Consider the following 21,057-nt stretch of genomic DNA (forward strand, 5'->3'; position numbering starts at 1 on the left):
TATCCCAGTCCACAGAACCTGTGTATAATGCACCCTACATGGTAAAGGGACTTTGCAGGGCTGATTAAATTAAGCATCTGGAGGTGGGGAGATTATTCTGGATTATCTGAGTCTGCCCCGTGTAAGTACAACAGTCCTTATAGGAGAAAGAAGAGATAGGAGCATTTAGAGAATGAAATGTGACATCAGAAGCAGAAGTCAGTCAGAGAGAGAGATCTAAAGATTCTGATTCTATGCTGTTGGCTTTGAAGATGGAGGAAGAAGGGGCTGTTGGCCAAAGAATGCAGGGAGTCTCTAGAAGGTGGAAAGACAGGGAAATAGATTCTCCCCGCAAGCCTTCAGAAGGAATTCAGACTTGTTTTGTTTTAGCCCATTGAGACCTATTTCAGACTTCTGACCTCCAAGACTATAAGATAATTTTGCATGTTTTAAGGCACTGTTTGTGGCAACTTGTAGCAGCAATAGGAAACTGATACAGCATCAAATAATAGAAATTGTAAAATGGGAAGCAAAGCCTGAAGAAACTAAAGGGAGCAATAAATTCACAATTATAGTTGGAGATTTTAAAATTTCTCCCTCAGTAATTGAACAATAGGCATAAAGTCAGAAGCTATATCGAAGACTTAAACAACACTGTCAACCAATTTGATCTAATTGACATTAATAAGGCATTATGCTTAGTAACTCCAGAAGTTACAAGTGGAGATGAAAAGTTTACTGTGAAGACTATTTGTTGGATCATAAGAAAAGGTGTGTTAATTTGACAGAATTTGAATTCTAGAGATTATATCTCTATTCACAATGCAATAAAACTAGAAATCAAAATTAGAAACATATCTGGAAAGTCATCAGATCTTTTAAACAACAAATTCTTTAAAAGAAATGTACAGATCTCTTTCGCTCAGGCCCATGGCGCCGGCAGGATGGGCAAGTGTCGCGGTCTTCGTACTGCCAGGAAGCTCCGCAGCCACCGACGAGACCAGAAGTGGCATGATAAACAGTACAAAAAAGCCCATTTGGGCACAGCCCTGAAGGCCAACCCTTTTGGAGGTGCTTCTCATGCAAAGGGAATTGTGCTTGAAAAAGTAGGGGTTGAAGCCAAACAGCCAAATTCTGCCATCAGGAAGTGTGTCAGGGTTCAGCTAATCAAGAATGGCAAAAAAATCACAGCCTTTGTACCCAATGATGGTTGTTTGAATTTTATCGAGGAAAATGATGAAGTTCTGGTTGCTGGATTTGATCGTAAAGGTCATGCTGTTGGTGACATTCCTGGAGTCCGCTTTAAGGTGGTCAAAGTAGCCAATGTCTCTCTTTTGGCTTTATACAAAGGCAAGAAGGAAAGACCAAGATCATAAGTTTTGATGGTGAAAGCACAATAGTAATAAATTTTCATATGCCAAAAATAAAAAAAAAAATGTACAGATGAAGGAAGAAAACATCTAAGCAGATTGATAAAAAAGAAAGAGAACAGAATTACCAATATTGGGGATGAAGGTGAGGACATCATTATAGATCTTAATTTTGACAACTGAGGTCAAATGAATAAATTCCTAGAAAGTCTGAAACTCCCAAAGCTCATTTAATTAGAAATAGATAACCCAAATAGCTCTCTGTACATTTAGAAGAAGGAGGAAGAGGACGGAGAGGAGGGGGAAGAAAAGATTTTGGAAACTTTAAAGGAGAAAAAAGGTAAATAGGTTGAACTCCAGAAACTACTGAAAGAAAGGAAAGGAAAAGTGACTCTTGTCCTCCATAACAATATCCAAAAATTGCTAACATAATATAGTAAAAAAAAAAATGACCTGCCTTTTCTCATTCAGATTTTAATAAATGTTTTTATGCATGCACATATTGTTTTATTATAAATATAATCAACTCAGTGGTTGTCTTTGTTGCTTTTGGGTTTTATTTTTAAGCTGTTTCCCCCTCTTTTCTTGGCTCTCCTCACCCCCATCTCTTACCTCCCAGATCCTCTTCTCTGACACTTAATATATATTAACAATCTAGTATGTAATCTTTCATATTTCTCTCCATTTTCATATAAACTTGTGTTCTTGGGGAATTTATTGATTTACAAAAATGAAATCCTGTAACATACACTTCATGGTGTGTTGTTTTTCTCACTCTGCTACGTGCTGATGCTGCATATCTAACCAAGTCAAGTTGATGTGGGTTTAATTCATTCTTTTCAGTAACTGAACAAGAAGGTGTATCACAATTTTTCACCCATTTTCCTAATGAAATACATTGGATTTCACAGTCTTGTTTTCCATTTTCATTTTTGTCACTATGAAAAATGTGGCTATCTTTATTTTTAATAGATAATGTAAAACTTCTTTCCAAAAGAGTTTCACATGTCATGTTTTCACCAGCAGTATACACTCTGCATTCCTGTCAGCCAAATGTGTTATATAGTTCTTTGCCACGTTTAAGCCTGACATAGTTGTCATCCAGAGTGGCAAGAACTGTCAAGGATCTGAACTTTTATGCTGCTTGCAAGCTAACAATTTATCCTGCGAAAACTTCATGAATGCTGGCAGAAGACATGAGACTCCTGGGTCAGAGGCAAAGACCTTTCTTACAACACAACAAAGAGAAAGAGCATCATGGTAATGTCTGTTCCTCCTGCCCCCAAGTTTTTTGAGGTGAATGTGGAGGGTGCTCTGGACTGAATTATATTCTTTCTCATTAATGTGTTGAAATCCTAACCTCTCATTGTGACTATATCTGGAGATGAGGTCTTTAGGAGATAATTAGGTTTAATGTGGTCATAAGGTTGATACCCTAATTGGATAGGACTTTGGCCATGAAGGGGAAGAGAGATCTTTTTCTTTCTTTACCATGTGAGGACACTGCAGGAAGGTAACCATCTGCAAGCCAGGAAGAGAGCTCTCACCAGGAATAAATATTCCGGCACATTGACCTTGGACTTTCAGCCTCCAGAAGTGTGAGAAATACATTTCTGAGGTTTAAGCCACCCATTCTGTGATACTGTATTACGGCAGCCTGAGCAGACCAAGACCAGAGGCCCAGGTAGATGTGTATCCAGTGAGAGTTTACATCTCAGTTGAGCAACCTCAGTCTTCAGGAACCCAAAATGTTTACAATGGGCAGTGAAGTCTGGCCTTTGCCCCAGAGGTCATCATTATCTTTATTATACTGAACAGTAAACAAACTTGCCCTTTGCTCTGAAGCAAGACACTGCCTGTCTGTTCCAAGACTGTTCTCTATACAAACATCCTTGAAAAGAATGTCTGGAACCGAAAGGCAGTCTTGCCTCACTCTGAAGACCTGCGGAAATATCAGCACCTAAAACAAAGTCGGCGTGATTATATTTTAGGACTTGGTCTTTCAGTCTCTTTCCATCTGTAAATAATACGTGTGTTTATTCTGTCATCAGTGTGCTCTCTTTAACAGTTCTTAACAGATATCTAACTTTAAATTTACTTTACGTATTTAGCACCTTTTGAAATCTCTCATGAGCTACTTCCTTACTCATTGGCTCTACTTAACGTAGCCTGTGAATTTTACATATATGCCATAAGTTACTGTGTTGCTCTCAGTGTTTAATGTTTCTTTTGGTTTTAATCTCACTTATTTTCTTTTATAGCAGAATTGAATGATGTTAGGTAATTTAGAAGATTCACATTACATATCTGTTCATACTTTTTGGATGGATGGGGTGAGATATCAGAAAACTTTTACTTCTTTTAGGTGCTAATAATTCATCATAGGACAATGACACTTTCATAGGATTTTTTCTAATTTCTAGGAAAGTATCCACTATTTTTGCTCTTATAATATGTTCCTTTTAAAGTGAACCAAATATTAAACTCTTAGTTCCTTAATACTTATGAGAGATTATTTTTAACTACTCTCTCTGAGAACAATAAATTTTACTAACCTTGATCATGGCCCCACTGAATGCCTTTACCAGGATCTGAGACACAAAGTCAATTATTTCAGCAAATCTCGGGGATCTATTTTCTATTCAGTTTTGAAGCTAATGATAAAAGCAAGGAGTGTGAAATGAGGAATAGTTTTTAGCTTAAATAGTTAATCTTATCATTTATTCATTGAGTATACATTTATTGAGTTCTATGATGTACTAAGTACTCTAGGCTTATGAGAATAAGTACTACGTATGTCTACCTAAGGAAATTTATTGTCTGGTAAGGGAGGCATTTACAAATAAATGGAATTTGTACTAGGTCTGTGATATCACAAAACAGGATGATTGAAGCTGCTTGGAAAGTCAGAGGTTTTACAAGCCCTTTGCTTGGACTTTAAGGATGAGAGTTTCACCATGGAGGAAGTATTATGTAGTGGCTTACAGCACAGTGTTAGACGTCTAGTAGACGTGGCTGCACCACTTACTAGTTAAATGATTTTGACCAAGTCGTCTAACTCTCAAAGATTGTTTCGTAATTTATAAAATGGTGAAAATGACATCTATTTCTTAGTACCGTTTTAAGAATTAATTGAAATGAAGTACTTAGTGTAGATCCTGGCATATAATGAGCTTTAATTAAATTGTATTTCTTGGTATTACTGTCTACTACTACTCTGATACAACCACTGCTACCACCTCCTCTGTCAAACTCATTAAGAGTTTGCTTTCCAAATAGGAAGGCCAGTGCCCTGGAAAGCATGCAAGCATGAGACAGCATAGCATGGTCGAAGGAGTGTATGTTGTGTGACATGGTGGGAACATGAGCTATGCCTATGAAAATATTCACGTAAGATGGGGAGTTGTTCTAAAGGAGATTTCAGTATACATGACCAAGAGCAGAGGGATATAGGTGTTGGTAGGGAGATGGAATCTATTGAACTTCTTGATTGAGAGGTGAGTGAAGTCAAAAGAAATGATATGAAGGATTCAGGGTGATTTGGGTTTCTGTCTGTGGTTATGACTCCCTTCAGCAAAATAGTCTCTAATGGAGTAGTGGAAGCTCTTGAGGGGACAGTAATGAGTTCATTTCTGGGTATGTTGAATTTGACAATTTGGAGGACATTGTGTTGAAGGTATCTAGTAAGTGATTGGATATGAGTCCAAATCTGACATCTCCAAGTAGAGGTCATTCATCACCTCTAATGTCTTATCACTAGATTCTTGCACCCCTGTGTGGTTTGGTGTTAGAAGCAGTGGTTATGGATGAAATCACTGTAAAATGAGAAGGCTGAGAATTCAGTCACCCTACTAAAATCCAAAGGAAGTCAAGTTGTAATACACAACAAAAGGAAACTGGTGTAGACATTTTTGAGAAATGTACAGGGCAGTTGGGTACATTCAGGAACAATTTGTGGACGTGCAGGAGTGGGCAAACGTCTCTTGGTAATGTGAGTTAATCCATGTATTTTATAAGAGTATCCACAATGTCTTAAGACAAAGATATTACGTAAATATTAAGTGGCGACTGCCTCTTGGATTTTCTTGTCTTAATAATGCTTTCGTCTGGTTTTAATATATGGGTAATGCTGGCCTCATAGAATGAGTTGACAAGTATTCCCTCCTCTTTAATATTCTGAAAGAGTTTGCATAGAATTGGCACTTTGTCTTTCTTAAATATTTGTAGAATTCACCAGTGGAGCCATTTGGCCTTAGAGTTGTATTTCATGGGAAGACTTAAACTATGAATTGATTTCTTTAATAATGTTATTCGTGTTACCTGTTTCTTCCTAAAGGGACTTTGGTAGTTTGTGTCTTCCAAGAAATCTGTCCATTGATAAAAAGTGTCCAATTTAGTGGTTAAAAGTTGTACATAATATGCTCTTGTTATTCTTTTAGTGACTTTATGTAATCTGTAGTGACTTTTTTCTATCATGATATTGATAATTCCTGATATTGGTGATTTGTGTCTTCTCTCTTTTGTGTCTGATCAGTCTAGTTAGAGGCTCATACGTATTAATTATCATTTTGAAGAACCAGTCCTTGGTTTCAGTGATTTCTGTTTTCTCTATTTTTTGGTCTTTTATTTAAGTGATTTTTCACTTTGATTTTTTTTTTCTCTTGCTTACTTTGGGTTTAATTTGCTCTTAGTTTTTCTCTCTCTCTTTTTTTTTTTTCCAGGTAGAACCTGAATCATTGATATGAAGCCTTTTTTCTTTTCCACTAATATAGGTGTTTAGTGCTAGAAATTTCCTCCTAAGGACTACTTTAGCTGCGTTCCACAAACTTTTATGTTGTGTTTTCATTTGTATTCAATTCAAAATACCTTCTAATTTTTTTTTTCTTGGACCCATGGGCTACATAGAACTATACTATTTAGTTTTCATATCTGGGGAATTTAAAAAGTCTTTCTGTTATTGATTTCTGATTTAATTCCATTGTGGTGAGAGAATATACTTTCTGTGATTTGAATCTGCTAAATTGATTGCAACTTGGTTTTTGTCTCATAGTATGCTCTTCCTTTGTAAGTGTTATTCTTCTGTTGTTGGGTGGAATATCCCACAAATGTCAGTTAGGTCATGATCAGTGGCCTTTTTCAAGTATTCTGTACCCTTATTGATTTTTCATCTACTTGCTTTATCAGTTCTTGAGAGAGAAATGTTGAAATCTGTTTGTAGTTTCAGTTCTCTCAGCTTTTGCTCCATATATTTTAAAGCTCTGTTATTCAGTTCATAAACAGTTAGAATATTTATGGCCTCTTGATGATATATGCTCTGTTACCATTTATGAAATGACCTTCTTTATCTCTATTAATATTTTTGCTCTAAAATCTACTTTTTCCAATATGATGTCCCTTATAAATAATTCTGTCATTAGTGTCATTTGATTAATTTCTCTCCTCATTATGAGTCATATTTTCCTGAATTTGTGTAGGCCTGGTAAGTTTTTAATTGGATACCAGCTGTGGTGGTTTATACCTGGTTGTGTGGTGGGTATTTTTGTGTCTTATAAATATTTTAATGCATTATCCTAGTATACAGTTAAGTAACTTGGAAATAAATGGATCCATTTGGACCTCGCTGTTAGGATTAGGCAGGACCTCAGCAGCCTTTGGCCCAGGGCTTAATTTTTCCCCACTACTGAGGCAAAACCGCTCTAAATACGCTAATCAGTGCTCGCTGAATTATGAGATTGTTTTTCACTCTGGCTGTGTGAGCTCTGGGTATTGTTCCCTGTAATTCAAGGGGAATGATTCTTCTGCTGGCTCAGGTTGTTTTCTTAGGCTGATCAGTACTGAAGACCGTAGATCTCAGGAGCTCTAGTACCTTACAGCGCCCTCCAGTCTGCCGCTCTGCCCTGCAGTTATAGCCCCCTTGACCTCCTTGTACTAAAGCTGGTTTTCCTGCTCTGGGTTACTCCTGCCTGCTCTGGGGCTTGCAAATAAGTCTACTCAGGCAGTAAGCTGAGGCAGTAGTGGTTGTCACCACTTTGTTTTCCTGCCTCTCAGAGATCGCTGTCTTTCATTTCTTGGTGTTTCATGATTAAAAACAATTTTTCCCCACATGTAATATCTATTTTAAATGTTTATGTACAAGGTTAAATCCAGTCCTTTTTACTCCATCTTGGTTAGAAGTTGAAGTATTCTGACCCTTGAATTTGACTTTTTTTAAATGCTTTCTCGGAGTTTTCCTTTTTCTGTCCCTTTTTGCTTTCTGCTGTTTGTGTTCATTTGCTTTCAGACTCTTAGACTGTATGTAGTTTGTGAGGTCAGGCTGGCTCTCCATCCATCCGTCAGTGTCTTCCATGTTCCTGGCACCATGCTAAGTACTGTGAATAGAAGGATGGCTGAGACCAGGGCCTAGCCTCAAAGAACTCCAGTCATGGAGAAACTCCAGTCCAGTGAGGCTGTGCAGTGCTATGGAATTATGCAATGAAATCGGGTTAATCACCAAGTCTTACTTAAATTGTATTCATAATGTTCTCATAAAAGTCCTTTAAGAAAATAGCTTTTTGAAAGATTATATTTGATTAATTAATTAATTTTTATTTTGGGGCTGGAGTAATTAAGTGTTTGTTTGTTTATTTATTTATTTATGTGAAGGCACTGGGGATGGAACCTGGGACCTCGTGCGTGCTAGGCACGTGCTCTACCTCTGAGCTATAGCCTCCCCCTGGAAGATCATATTCGAAGCTGAATATGAGCACAGTGTTTAGTTTCATGCTCTATCATAGAAGCAATTAGGAACCTATGTCACTTTTTATAACTGACTCCAGCTAAGCAATTTGAGTAATTAATAGGAATAAGAAAGCTAAAAAAATGAAGTGGAAAAGTATTTCCCTGTAATTAGGAGAAAAAGTGTCCTGCCCTTAGCATAAAGTTCTAATGTAACTTTTTCCTTTTCCTTTAGCTTTTTATTTCTGTTCTCTGCTATGTTTGAAAAGCAAATTGCTTGAAGATGAACAAAGTTTTCTCTTTAATTAGTTTAAATAGCTTAGTCACCAGAGAAACCTCCCATGGCGAGATCATGTTTTGTCTGCTACAAAGAGATAAGTAGTCTAGCTCAGGCTGATATTACTTTAACTTGAAGATTTGGTTCATGGGTCTGGGGAGGGCTTTTGATACCAATCTGAGCTTGAGCTTGAGTTCATAAAGTAAGAATTGGCATGGAGAAGAAAGATAGTTGGTGTCCATTGCTTGTTTTAAAAGTATATGTTACAGAATATTCCAATATATTTAAAATTAGATAATTTTTTAGTAGTGCTGATTTAAATTTAGCTCTTTGTTAAGGAACAGAGAGCTCATGACTTCAGAGAGTCAATATGCAGAATAATAGGCAAGAATACTTTGTAACTTGAATTCAGTGACAATAGCATGTCATTCTCACAAGTATTTGAGAAGTGACTAGGAATCTTTCCAATCTAAATAAAAAGGTCATAAAGTATCATTTATACCACCATTTCTTTATATCATACATGTAAGGGAAATTAACTATATTTTTAAACAAAAAACAGTATGGATGTTGTTAGCATAAAAATTGCAAAAGTGATTTTGGGAACAGAAAGTTGGAGTGGTATTAAACCATTTGGGGGAGAAAACAGCTAAATTAGGGGAATGTCTTTTTCAGCCTTCTTCTAATTTTAAGGTCATAAAGTAATACATAAATTTATGCATGTTTATGTTACTTTATTAGTAAAATGAAGGGTATTGGTGTAACAGTTGTTTTCTCAAGGCATTTGAATTAGACAAAGCTCTTTACTGGTTAAAGGTAGTAAAAACTTGATAAAGTACTAGGCAATATATCTTTAGTAACATATTTACTATTCCAAAATATTTAATTTTTTCTTTTTTATATGGATTCAAGAATATTTCTGTATTTCTTATACTAAAATACAGTGGGACACTTTCACATCTTGTTCATGATAAAATTGATATTGTGGCTTTATTTTTATTATGTTTTTATTTTAAAAGATACCTCTGAATCCAAATATCTCTATTTCAATTCAAGTACTCTTCTAAGTTTATTCTACTCTTTTTCTGAAAAATGAATACCTAGCTGTTTACCTTATGTGCTGCTACAAAAAATAAAATAAGATACATTCATGTTCTTTAATATTGTTTCTTATTGTCCTTTTGTGGTATATTTGGACTCTTCTTTCAAAAAATCAGGTTGGAGATATAGTTTAAATTTAAAAAAACTAAAAATTAATTGGATGATGGCTAAATACTTTCTTTGTTCTGCTTATTCATTATTACATTTGGCTTTTGACTCATTAAGATACATATTAAAGGTTAGTTCAATAAGAGGTGGCTTTTGTGATACATTATTTAGAATGCAAATTATTTTTAAGCTAAAGAATATTAAAAATAAAACAGAACCAACTAAAGAGTCTGAATTTTTCACAGGCCAAGGGCTTAAAGGTCCAGTGCTCCAGTGCAAATATTAAATTACAAAATGGGAATTTCAGTTTGCCATAAATCTGTCTGCCATAGCAGCTTAAAATAAAATAGTTTTACCCATCTAAAGCAACATCAATTTGCCAGTCAGTGCTTCATGTATCAAACAGCGTTCTGTGAAAATATCAATATCATTGGTTAATATAAATGAAATTAATTTTTAAAGCTGGGCTAAAGGTTGACATCTGAAAAATTGCATTACTTTGCAGAAGAGAAATTTCTGTCTTCTAGTGAAACTTCAGGTCATGAGGGCAAGTAATTTTCACAATCTTCAATGGGAGCCAGTGAAATATGAACTTCATTGTCACCTAGCCCCAAAGCGATAAGATAAAATGAGCTGATACATCATTTGCTGTGGTTTTATCATCTCCCTCAGTAATTGGAAGAGAAAACATAGGAGTGTATGTGTTTGTGTGCTCTCCTCCTGCCCCTCCCAGCTGCCCCATCATCCACACCCAGGCTAAAACCATTTTAGCCCAATCAATACAGAGGTCACATAGCATTTTATTTATATATTTTTAATTTTTCATACTGACTAAACTGCCAGGTAGGACATTAGAGTAATGAATATGTTTAATTGAGTTTGTCACCCATAAAAATGCTAAGGAGAATACTGTACTACATCATAATATTAGTGCGCAAAGGAAGAAATTTACTATATAGATGAAAAATATCAAATAACTCATAACTAATTTAAAAGGCAATTTTCTTTTGTATTCATGACCTTCATATTTTTGTTCTAATTGTTCTGTTCTTTTCCAAGTTTGGGAACATTCTATGTGCTCATGGATATATATTTAATAACAAAATTATCCCCTTAAAGTTTCACCAGAGTCAAGCATATGCCTTTTTTAAATCCAAAAAAGACTTGTAAATTTTACTTTAAGAATGTATCTTTTAAAACTTGAAACTAAAAGTTGTATAGTTGGTGATGAAATAAATTCTTAAACCAACTGGAATTCATTATTCGAAAAAATTTAGTGCTATGCTTTGAAATCAAGTGTCAGAGAAAATTATATGCAACAAAATCCAAACACTACATTAGTAATAGAATAGTACAACTTTAAAATGCTTGATTAAAATCACTTTCAGCTAGTTTGTTAAAATTGCAAGTATTGTAAGTAAAACATATTGCACACATACTTGGTGGTGTGTTGATAGTAGAATATTTTTCAGCATTTGTTTTCATTTTGAATGTATTTCAAACATTTACCATTTTCCCACACTATAATGTCATTCTTGTGACTAATGTATAAGTATGCTCCACTATAATGGGATATGAATATCTTCTACCTGTGGTATAATTGTTTAATTGTTGGCACGACTAGTTTATATTTTGTATACTCAGTTTAAAACATTTTTCTTGATGTTAAATATATATCCATATAGTTGGGAAATGCTTTTGTTGTGAAATTTTAAGTAGTATTGTTTATATATATTATCTGATTTTACTTTTATTATCAAATTCTTCAGAAATCAATATGGAATTACCTGAAAGTAAACTCTCCCCAAATTGGTGAATACTTGGACTAGATATGTAATCCTAGTTTTAAGCATAAGGGAATACTATTTTTAAAACCACCTTTTATTGATCCTATATATGCAGACTTCCATGTAAATATTTCTTATTTTTGAGGTTAAATATTTGATCACTTTTTAATATCTTCCTTTTTAAAAAGAATTTGTAAATGTTTTAAATGTATTGAGGTAGATTTTGAAAACAAAACCTCTTTTCTTGAGACAAATATGGCTATATTTTCAGAGACTATTTAAATCTACTTTTTGAACATGCCTAATATTCAGTAAGTAAGAGTATCATGCAGTTAGACAATATTGTAAGTTTCTATGTTTTATTCTTTCGTGAGGATGAGAAAAGGTGTTATTTGGATAAATTCATAAGCTTTTCAAAATTAATCGTTAAAGGTGAAAAATGTTTTGCTTTCAAGCCAATAAATGCAACAGGGTGAAGAAATTTTCCTATGTATTCATAGTGTACTGTTTAAAGGGTAGGAAAAAGAAATGTGTGTATTATTTGGGGGAAATAATACATCCTTTTTCAGAGTCACAACTTTCAGACAAAAATTTTAAAGAGGATAGTCTTGGTCCTTTTAATGTAAAGAAACAGTATATATACTTACATGTGTGTATACATATATATTATATACTGATTTCTTTTTTCTTCTCTACAACCTTACCTAAACATTTAACTAACAAACTATCTTTGTTGAAACAAATTATTAAAAGATGGAAGTTAAATTCACTAATAATAATACTAACAATATTAAAACAAGGTGCTAAACATTCAAAGAGAGTGCTGTAGGCTTAAGCTTTCAAGCTATTCTAGATTTGGGGTCATAACACAGAGCAATGGTAATGATACGGTTTCCATAGCAACTGATTCATTGGAGGGCTAGACCTCTGTCTAGGGTGCTGTCAGTGTATGTAGAGTTTCGGTGAACAGAAAGTCCCAAAGAAGGGTCTGCTTCTACCTAATCCAGTTTTAATTGAACTCTAGAGACTTTGAAGTGAAGCCTCCGACCAGGAATATACTATTCCAATACGAAACAAACGTCTTGCTTAGCTAGGCCTCAGCTGCTTTTCAGTACTGACACCTTTTCCTAATGAATACTTTAAAGAAATGTTATTATATCGATTTCAGCAAGTAATTCTGTTATTTACGAGATTCTTTGTTTCTGTTTTAAACCCCAGTTATTTTGACCGTAAGTATAGAATTTCATTTGTTAATTTTTTTAAGTCAGTCTGATACTTAAATTTTGATACCTTTGACAGTTCTAAATAATTTTCTGTCTCTCCTGTTTCTGTTTCTTTGAGTTTTAAAACATTACTTCATCTGCTTATATTTAATTTTGAAAGCACACTGTCATGCTTTCAGTATGATATCGTTTATATCAGGTTTGAAAACATGTAGCACAATGCTGGATATTATCTGTGGATGTGTATGTAGTAATAGTATAAAAACTTCCTTGGGAATGATAAACCTCAAAACAAGGATAGTGACTGGCTCTGAAGAAGTAGGAAAATGGGATCAGGAAAGGTTATGTATGGGAATTTCAACTTTATCTGTAATGCTTTATTAATTTTTTAAATATGTGCAGTAATGTGGTACAGTGTTAGGATTTTGTAAATTTCAGTAGTGGGTGCATGGCGCTTATGTCACATCCTGTAGTATGAATATGTTTGACAATTGGTAATAAAACAAATTTTAAAGGACATGCCACTTGCTGTATTCAAGGAGGTTTTAAAAATAACTGTACTGTTTAAAGGAGTGGGATATAACTTGAATTTTTTGATCAATTGGAAAGCTGTTTCAGTTCATTAAAATTTCATAATAATGTTTAAATATATTGACTTCTGCTAATAATTGGGATATCCTAGAGTGTAATTAAATCTTTAATTGCATGACTGATGTTGAAATGATTGACATCACCATTATGAGCAACAAGTCTTATTATGTAGCTCTAAAGATATAAAAGGTAGAATTTTTAGACCAATGTGTGATATTCTTAGCATATCACAGAGCTAAAGAGGTCCTTTGTTGTTTGTTTTCATTTGATTTTCCCCTTTCACTTATAAACCCCAGTACAGGAAAACGAGTGTAATTGATTGAAATTTCTGATGAGCTGAGCTCTACTTTATCAAACATTTAAATCTTTTTTTTTTTTTAGAAATGTGACAATGTGGTATGTAAATTAGGGCTGGACTTTTGGATTAGAAACCCTGGAAGTAGGACAGACTTTGCCACTAACTTCCGTAAGGACTTTGTATTAAGTATTTAACTTGTCTGGGTCTCACTTCCCGTATTAATAGTTGGATAGATTGGACTGCAAGTGGAACAGAACATGTATTAGATTCTCTGCTACTTGGAAAGTTAAGTATGGCAAACTCAAATACCAATGGAAACTAGGCAGATAATAGCAGATGAGCGAATGAGTGGAAACTGTTCCCAGAGAGTGCTCGCCAGTGGTACTATGTGGCATTTAGATCAAGGTGGGCAGATTCTCCAGTTTTTCCTGAGAAACCATAAATCTGAACATTTATGTAAAGATCCATTTTCCCAAGTACTTTTAACTACTTGAAATTTTGTTAAAATATCATATGGCCTGTACAAAATTAATTTGGATTGTATATGGAGTTTCAGTTGCCATTTGTTGGTTCATGTAATCATTTAAAAACACCTACTTTGTGCCAGTCCTTATTCTAGAAGGTGGAAATAAAGTGTGTGCAAAGTCTTTGGTCTAGTAGAACTTAGGCTCCCGTACTGGAGTGCTGAAGAGGCAGTATACAAGCAAGGAAACATTGTAATTTCTGGTACTGATAAGTATTGTGAAGGAAACCTGAAGAGTTTGGGGTAGGATGAGGTGGTAAGAGAGGAGGTGGGGTTTAGATCCTATGGCTTCTCTAAGGAGGAGACATTTGAGCAGAAATCTGAATGTGAGAATGCCAAGGCTGTGAAGATCTGGGAGAAGAACATTCCATGCAGAGATGAAAGCAAGTATAGGGCCCTGAGGAAGAAGGAGTTGGGTTCATCAGGCTTTATAAACAATTATAAAGAGCTTCAGAGTTTATTCTGCATGTGACACGGATCCACTGGATGGTACTAAATACACAAGTGATGTGATGTGCTTTATATTTTAAAAATTATTTTCTTTGGCTACTCTGGTTATAGTAGACTCTACAGGTAAGAATAGAAGGAAAGAGACCACGAAGGAGGCTACAGCAGACTCTGGAGCTTGGGCCAACTGGTTATGGTGTGAGAAACGGGTTCAGGCGACTTCTGCTTTAAAAAAGTCTTGAGAGTAGTGCCCATTTTTTTGTCTTCTCTTTTTCTGTTAATTCCTCTTGATCTTACGTACATAGGTATTGATTGTATGAAAGAGCTAGTGGGATTTTCTCTTATCACCAGTTTTAAAGCTGAAAGTGTGATTAGTTGTTTGGGACTTTGAGTTGTTTTGTTTTTCAAAAAGCACTGAGCCTAAGAATTGTACCCATTATTTCATTTCTAGATCCTGTGGTGCCAGAGATAGAATAATATCTGTAGAAAAATCTATATATATACTTTGCGAATTAAATACGGTTGCTCACTCCCCCTCATTCCCAAAACCCTGCGTTTTACATTGAGAAATACAGGTTTTTTTTGCAATTAAGATCTGGAAAATGGAGATTGGTATAGATAAGAACATTTGTGTAGGATAAATTCTTTCTATTCATTATTTTTCCTCTCTTTGCTTGTCTCATCTTTGTCCCAACGATGCAATATCGTAATCAAATGTCTTTTGATTTGTATGTTTTAATGGTGGTTATTTTTGAGAGATATATCTTAGTTGTTTAACTGAATTTTCTTTTACAGATTTTCATCAGTTTTTGATGGCAAATACTTTTTTTATTAATACTATGTGAAGTATTGATGCGGAGAAATTCCATATCTGGTTTTCCTTTAACACTTTCCTAATTAAGCTTTCGAAATGAATTTTTTTAAAAACAAAACTTGAATAACAAAGCAACAAAGTGGCTTAGGACTAAAGACAGGATTACTTTGAGTTGGCAAAGCATTCTAAACCACTGCGTCTGTCACATGGGATGACAAGACTTGTAACAAGTTACTCTGACAACCACCTACTCCATAGAGAGATTATGCTGAGTTCATTTGCAGGTTTGTGTTTAGCCCAGCTGACAAAATGATACTTAACCTCTTACACAGTCAGTCTTTGTGCTTCCTAAATGAGCGACTGTTAGCTTAACAGTGACCTTGTAAGTGTGATTTTTCGGTTATGAGCTTAAATATGTATTTTTAAAGTACGTAAAAAGTATTTGGGGCTACATTATAATCATCTTATATGCAACTGAATTTTATGAGTGATCTATAAGCCTGTAGGACATCTTTTTGAGGTCTTTCTCCTTTTTAAGGCTTTGTCTAAAATTTTACTTCTTTAATGTGACTCAAAAATTAATGAATAATGTAGTATGTATTTCCCGAAAAATAGTAGATTACATCATTACTTTAAAAAGCCCCAAATATATTTATAAGTAGATGTTTTATAGTTCTGTTCTGTTTTTTTTTTCATTTAAGCATCTTTTCCATAAATTTCAGTCTATTTTCTTAGTCACCCTCCAAATTAATTCAATAACTGTTTATTCAATTCTTAGAAATTCTTTTTCTTAAAAGGGACTTTTCTGTTTTAACTGGCAGGAAGAACAAAAAAAAAAAATTCTACTGTTTTTACTTACTTGGGATTCTTTTTTCCCTCACTAGATCCTGGCATATACAGAAGGGCTGCATGGAAAATGGCTGTTCACAGAGATACGATCAATCTTTTCTCGTCGTTATCTTTTGCAAAATACAGCCTTGGAGATCTTTATGGCAAACAGAGGTAATATGTCGCAGACGTATATTGTTACAAAGCTAACCGCCATCTCCCGAAGTTTCATTTTTAACATGCCATGTTGTTTCCATTTAGATAGAATTTTGTAGCCTACTCTCTGCCCTGTTGACCTCTTTTTCGAACCACGTGCATCTTCATGGTTTCCCTCCAGCCCTTGATCATTCTTAGAATTATTTGTAGGAGTTTTATTTTTCTGACCAAATCACAGATTAGTGCAAGGCTTTATAAATACGAGGAATAACTACCCATTTAATCAGTTGTGGAGTTTGGATGTCCTCAACATTGCTCTGACGCTCAAACTCCTTCTGGAAGGTGGCTGCATTTCGAGAGGGGAGAGAGTAATCAAATGATTCATACATTTATTTAATTTTTTGTCTAATCTATTGCCATTTATAAAGGGACCATCAGAAAATGGTACTGAACTGTCCTGGTTGCTTTGTATTACATCATTCTTGAAAGAACTAAAATTCAATTTGTGGGTTTAGAATTGAACTTGGTGAAATTCATTAAGGCAAGAAGGAGAGACAAGGTGAACTTGAAGGAAAAAGCATTGCTGGGTATGAGTGGAGGCATACAAGGGACATTATATAAAACTCTATGACTTATTTTACATACTCTTTTATAAATAGATTGAAATTTTCTTATTTTCTCTGTCAATAACCTACAAGTTGTCATTTAAAAAATCTACACATAACATATATTCCATACATTTTTTAATGAAATCATGTTTCTCTAGGGAGTACAGATTTCTTTAGGAAAAGATGTTTTTCCCTTTCGTATTTGGTCTTCTCCCACACACATACCTCTTCTTCTAATGTAAACATAATTCTTCCAGGCAAATAATCAAGTGACTGTTTCACACTTTAGTTCAGTCTGCATTCTTGCTGTCCCAGAGGGGTCTCAGTCTTACAGTATTTATTACTTGCTCATCCTCATTTATTTTCCTTCTTTGAAATTTCTTACGCGTCTTTGCTTTATATCTTTGTACGTGTGTTTTTCTATTGCCTTTCCCTCATGGCCTTGGTCATCTGCCATAACCTGAGTTTTTCTTTTTGTTTTTTTTTCTTCCCTTGTGTTCAGTGTAATAGTGGATATATAAGGAAGCTTATTAAAAAGTTATGTTGGATATACACATGATAGTTCTAAATATACTTTAGGTTCTTAGTGAAGATCATATACTTATTTACCCAAAATGTACCTAACATGATGTAATGCCAGTGTTTAAAAACTACACCAACCTCGATGAAATGTTTTGGTTTGTAGTATTTTTTAGGCTAGATAGAAGGATCATTTTCTTGATGAGTACTTGTAGATTATTTATGGTACTGAAATAGAAATTAATATAATTAAAATTTCAAGGTTGACCAAATTAATATCTCCTAAATTCTAATTCATGATTTTATGACTTTGATATTTTCATATTTTTAAGAAGGATAAAATTTTATAAATGACTTGTAAATTACATTTATATTTTGAATATACTTATATATATGATGTACACTTATTAATTGTCTCAAAATGTGTAATTATTGAAATAGCAATGATTAGAAAGCATTTAAATTTGATTATTAATCACAGAGAAAAATTTTTTCTTCAAGTCACACATTGTTCTGAATTATATTAACATATAAAGCATAAATATAAACATTGTAAAGAGAATATTTCTTAAGCTATTCATCATTAGCAATATAACCAACAATTTAACAGCTATATTTGTAGCCTTTTTGGTATTAGATTGTTAAGTATGTAAACTTAAAAATTTAAAGTTTTTTATAGAAATTCATAGCTACATTTTTTACTTATAAAAAATTCAATTCTGTACATTCAAAATTGTAGCTTGATAAAATCTCAACATCATGTCACATTAATGCAGCAATAGTTGATATAACTTCTGACAGTATTTAGAGAAGGAATGATCTGATAGTTTATGAGTAAAATGATTATCATTTCTGGCATATTAATATTAGAACTTGATATATACTGTAATAAAAGTAATATGGTAAAAATTCTATAATAGATACCTGAACTAAGAGTAAGCATTTTATTAGACCAAGAAGTCAGTTTTCCAGAGAGAAAACCATATTTTATTCTAATTTTTAAAAATTATTTTTCATAGTTGCTGTGATGTTCAACTTCCCAGACCCTGCAACAGTGAAGAAAGTGGTTAACTATCTACCTCGTGTTGGTATTGGAACCAGTTTTGGATTGCCTCAAACCAGGTACTGTTCTATATGAAATAAATGTGGAAAATAACCTATATTAATATTTGTTCTTATGTGTTTTGAAATGCATGACCTTTTGTGCTTCATAGTAAATGATGATTATTAGTGTATTGTTTTGTTTTGAGTCAAATGAACTTCTGTCTGAAGAAATGAGAAAAAAAGAAGAACATATGTATACCAAACTAAGCTGAAAAAAGAAAGTAATAAACAAGGGAATTTTAATGAAGAAGAAATCAAAAACAATAAAGAAAAATCAATACAATGGAAAGTTATTTCTCTGAAAAGATTAATAAATGTAATAAATATCTATGCATGACTTACAAAAAAAGATACATTGCTAATATCAGAATGAAGGAAGGGATATCACTACAGATCCTAAAGATATTAAAAATAAAATCAGGAAATATTATGAACAAATTTATGCCCCTTAATTAGACAACTTAGATGAAATGAGCAGATTCCATGAAAGACACAAACTGTCAAATCTCACTAGTGGAAATAGGTAACTTTAATAGCTCTATAGAGGAAATTGAATTTGTAGCTTAAAATCTTCTAACAGAGAAAATTCCTCACTTACATGGTTTCAGTGGCAAATTCTGTCAAATGTTTAATGAAGAAGTAATACTATTTCTGCAAACTCTTACAGAAAATAGAGAAGAGGGGTAAATTTCCAGAGTCATTCTGAGAAGCCAGCATTACCTGAATTCCAAATCCACAACAAGGCATTATCAGAAGAGGAAGCTACAGACCATCTTGATTGAAAAGGAAGAAATAAAACTATCTTTTATAGTTTATGTACATGACTTAATGTGTACATTCCCAAGGAAACTGCAAATTTTTTTTAAAAAGCCGTTTGAACTAATAACCAAGTTTAGCAATTTTGTAGCGTATGTAATTTTATTCCTATATAGTAGTAATGAACAATTGGAAATTGAAATTAAAGAGTATTTAAATAGTATCAAAAAATTAAGCATCTATAGATAAAATTGAAAATATTAATATTTGCTCTTTGAAAACTGTAAAACATTGTTTAGGGAAATTAAAGAAACCTGAAAGTGGAAAGTTGTACCATAACATGTTCATGAATTGAAAGACTCAATATAAGTATGATGTTAGTTCTCTCCAAACAGATCTATAGGTTCAACGATTCTATTCAAAATCCTAGATGGCCTTTTTTGAGAAACTGACAAGCTAATTCTAAAATTTAAGTGGAGCAAATATCTAGAGTAACTAAAACAATTTGGAAAAGAAAAACAAAGTTGGAGAACTTTAACTATGTGATTTCAGGACTTAATGTCTTTTGTGAAATAGACTTAAAGAGCAGTAGAATATAACAGCATCCAGAAATAGCCCACACAGAAATGGTCATTTTGATTTTTAACAAGAATATCAATCTATGTCTATGGGAAAAGATAGTTTTTCCAACAAATGGTAGTCAAAGATTGGATAGCCATATATGCAAACACATACAAAAAACCCCCCAAAACAAACCCTACAAACCCCACCTCATCCTTTACCTAACATATAAATTAACTCAAAACGTAACATAACTTAAACATAAGTGCCAATGTAAAACTTCCTAAAAAAAATATACGAGAAAAATCTTTGTAACTTTGAGTTAGGAAAAATTTCTTAGGTAAGACTGAAAAAAAAATCATTAATTGACCTTTGAAATTAAAGCCATTGGCTTTTGAAAGACACTCTTGAGAAAATGAAAGGATATGCTATCAGCTGAGTTAATATATTTGTGCAACTTAAAAGTGATAAAGGATTTGTATAAAGGATATATAAGAAGCTACTGCAAGGAGGATATAGTTCAAGTGGTAGAGTGCATGCTTACCATGCACAGGGTCCTGGCTTCAGTCCCTGGTACCACCTCTGAGAATAAATGAATAAACCTAATTACCCTTCCCCACAAAAAAAGTTTAAAGATTAATTTAAAAAACTATTAAAAAAAAAAGAAAGAAACTCCTACATTTAATAGTAGGACAAACAACCTATTTTAAAAAGAAAACAAGATTTTTTACAGATACTTCAGCAAAGAATAGATATAAATATCAAACACATGCAAAAGTGCCACACATCATTCATTAGTCATCGAGGAAACACCAGTTAAACTGCAATGTAATGTCATGGCCCAGCTGTTAGAATGACTTTTTAAAAACCTGTAACAAGAGCTAATAAGAATGCACAGTACCTGGAGCTTCACATGTTGCTTATGGGAAAGTAAAGTGGTGGCCACTTTGGAAACAGTTTTGCAGTTTCATATAAAATTAATCATAAACTTACCACATATACCAGTAGTCTCACTCGAAGGCATCTATGGAGAATAGAAAATACGTCTATTCATGCGGTGACCTGTTCATGAGCGTTTATAACAGCCATATTTGTAATCACAAAAAATATAGAAATAGCCAAGTTGGTCATCAACTAGTGAATGGACAAATTATCATATATCCATCCATCCAATAGAAAATACTGCTCAGCGGTGAAAAGGAACAAACTACTATTACAGGGAACAACCTGGATGGATTTGAGAAGTGTTACACTAGGTGAAGGAAGCCAGCACAAAAGACCACATACTGTGTG

General features: G+C 33.7%; 2 protein-coding genes across 5 annotated transcripts in view; both read left to right on the top strand.

The window, feature by feature from the left end:
• The window catches only part of LRBA (LPS responsive beige-like anchor protein), a 623,871-nt gene that overhangs the window by 413,842 nt on the left and 188,972 nt on the right, over positions 1 to 21,057 (top strand). For all 4 annotated transcript variants that reach the window (XM_072975847.1, XM_072975846.1, XM_072975849.1 and 1 more), the window contains 2 exons: positions 16,117 to 16,234; positions 18,363 to 18,465. In XM_072975847.1, the coding sequence (XP_072831948.1) occupies positions 16,117 to 16,234; positions 18,363 to 18,465 (221 nt within the window). The remainder of the gene's footprint in view (positions 1 to 16,116; positions 16,235 to 18,362; positions 18,466 to 21,057) is intronic.
• Positions 898 to 1,416, top strand: LOC140699946 (small ribosomal subunit protein uS12-like). The gene has a single exon (XM_072972413.1). The coding sequence runs from the start codon at positions 924 to 926 to the stop codon at positions 1,353 to 1,355; it is 432 nt and encodes a 143-aa protein (XP_072828514.1). The 5' UTR covers positions 898 to 923; the 3' UTR covers positions 1,356 to 1,416.

This window comes from Vicugna pacos, chromosome 2 (assembly GCF_048564905.1).
Source record: "Vicugna pacos chromosome 2, VicPac4, whole genome shotgun sequence".
Classification (NCBI taxonomy): domain Eukaryota; kingdom Metazoa; phylum Chordata; class Mammalia; order Artiodactyla; family Camelidae; genus Vicugna; species Vicugna pacos.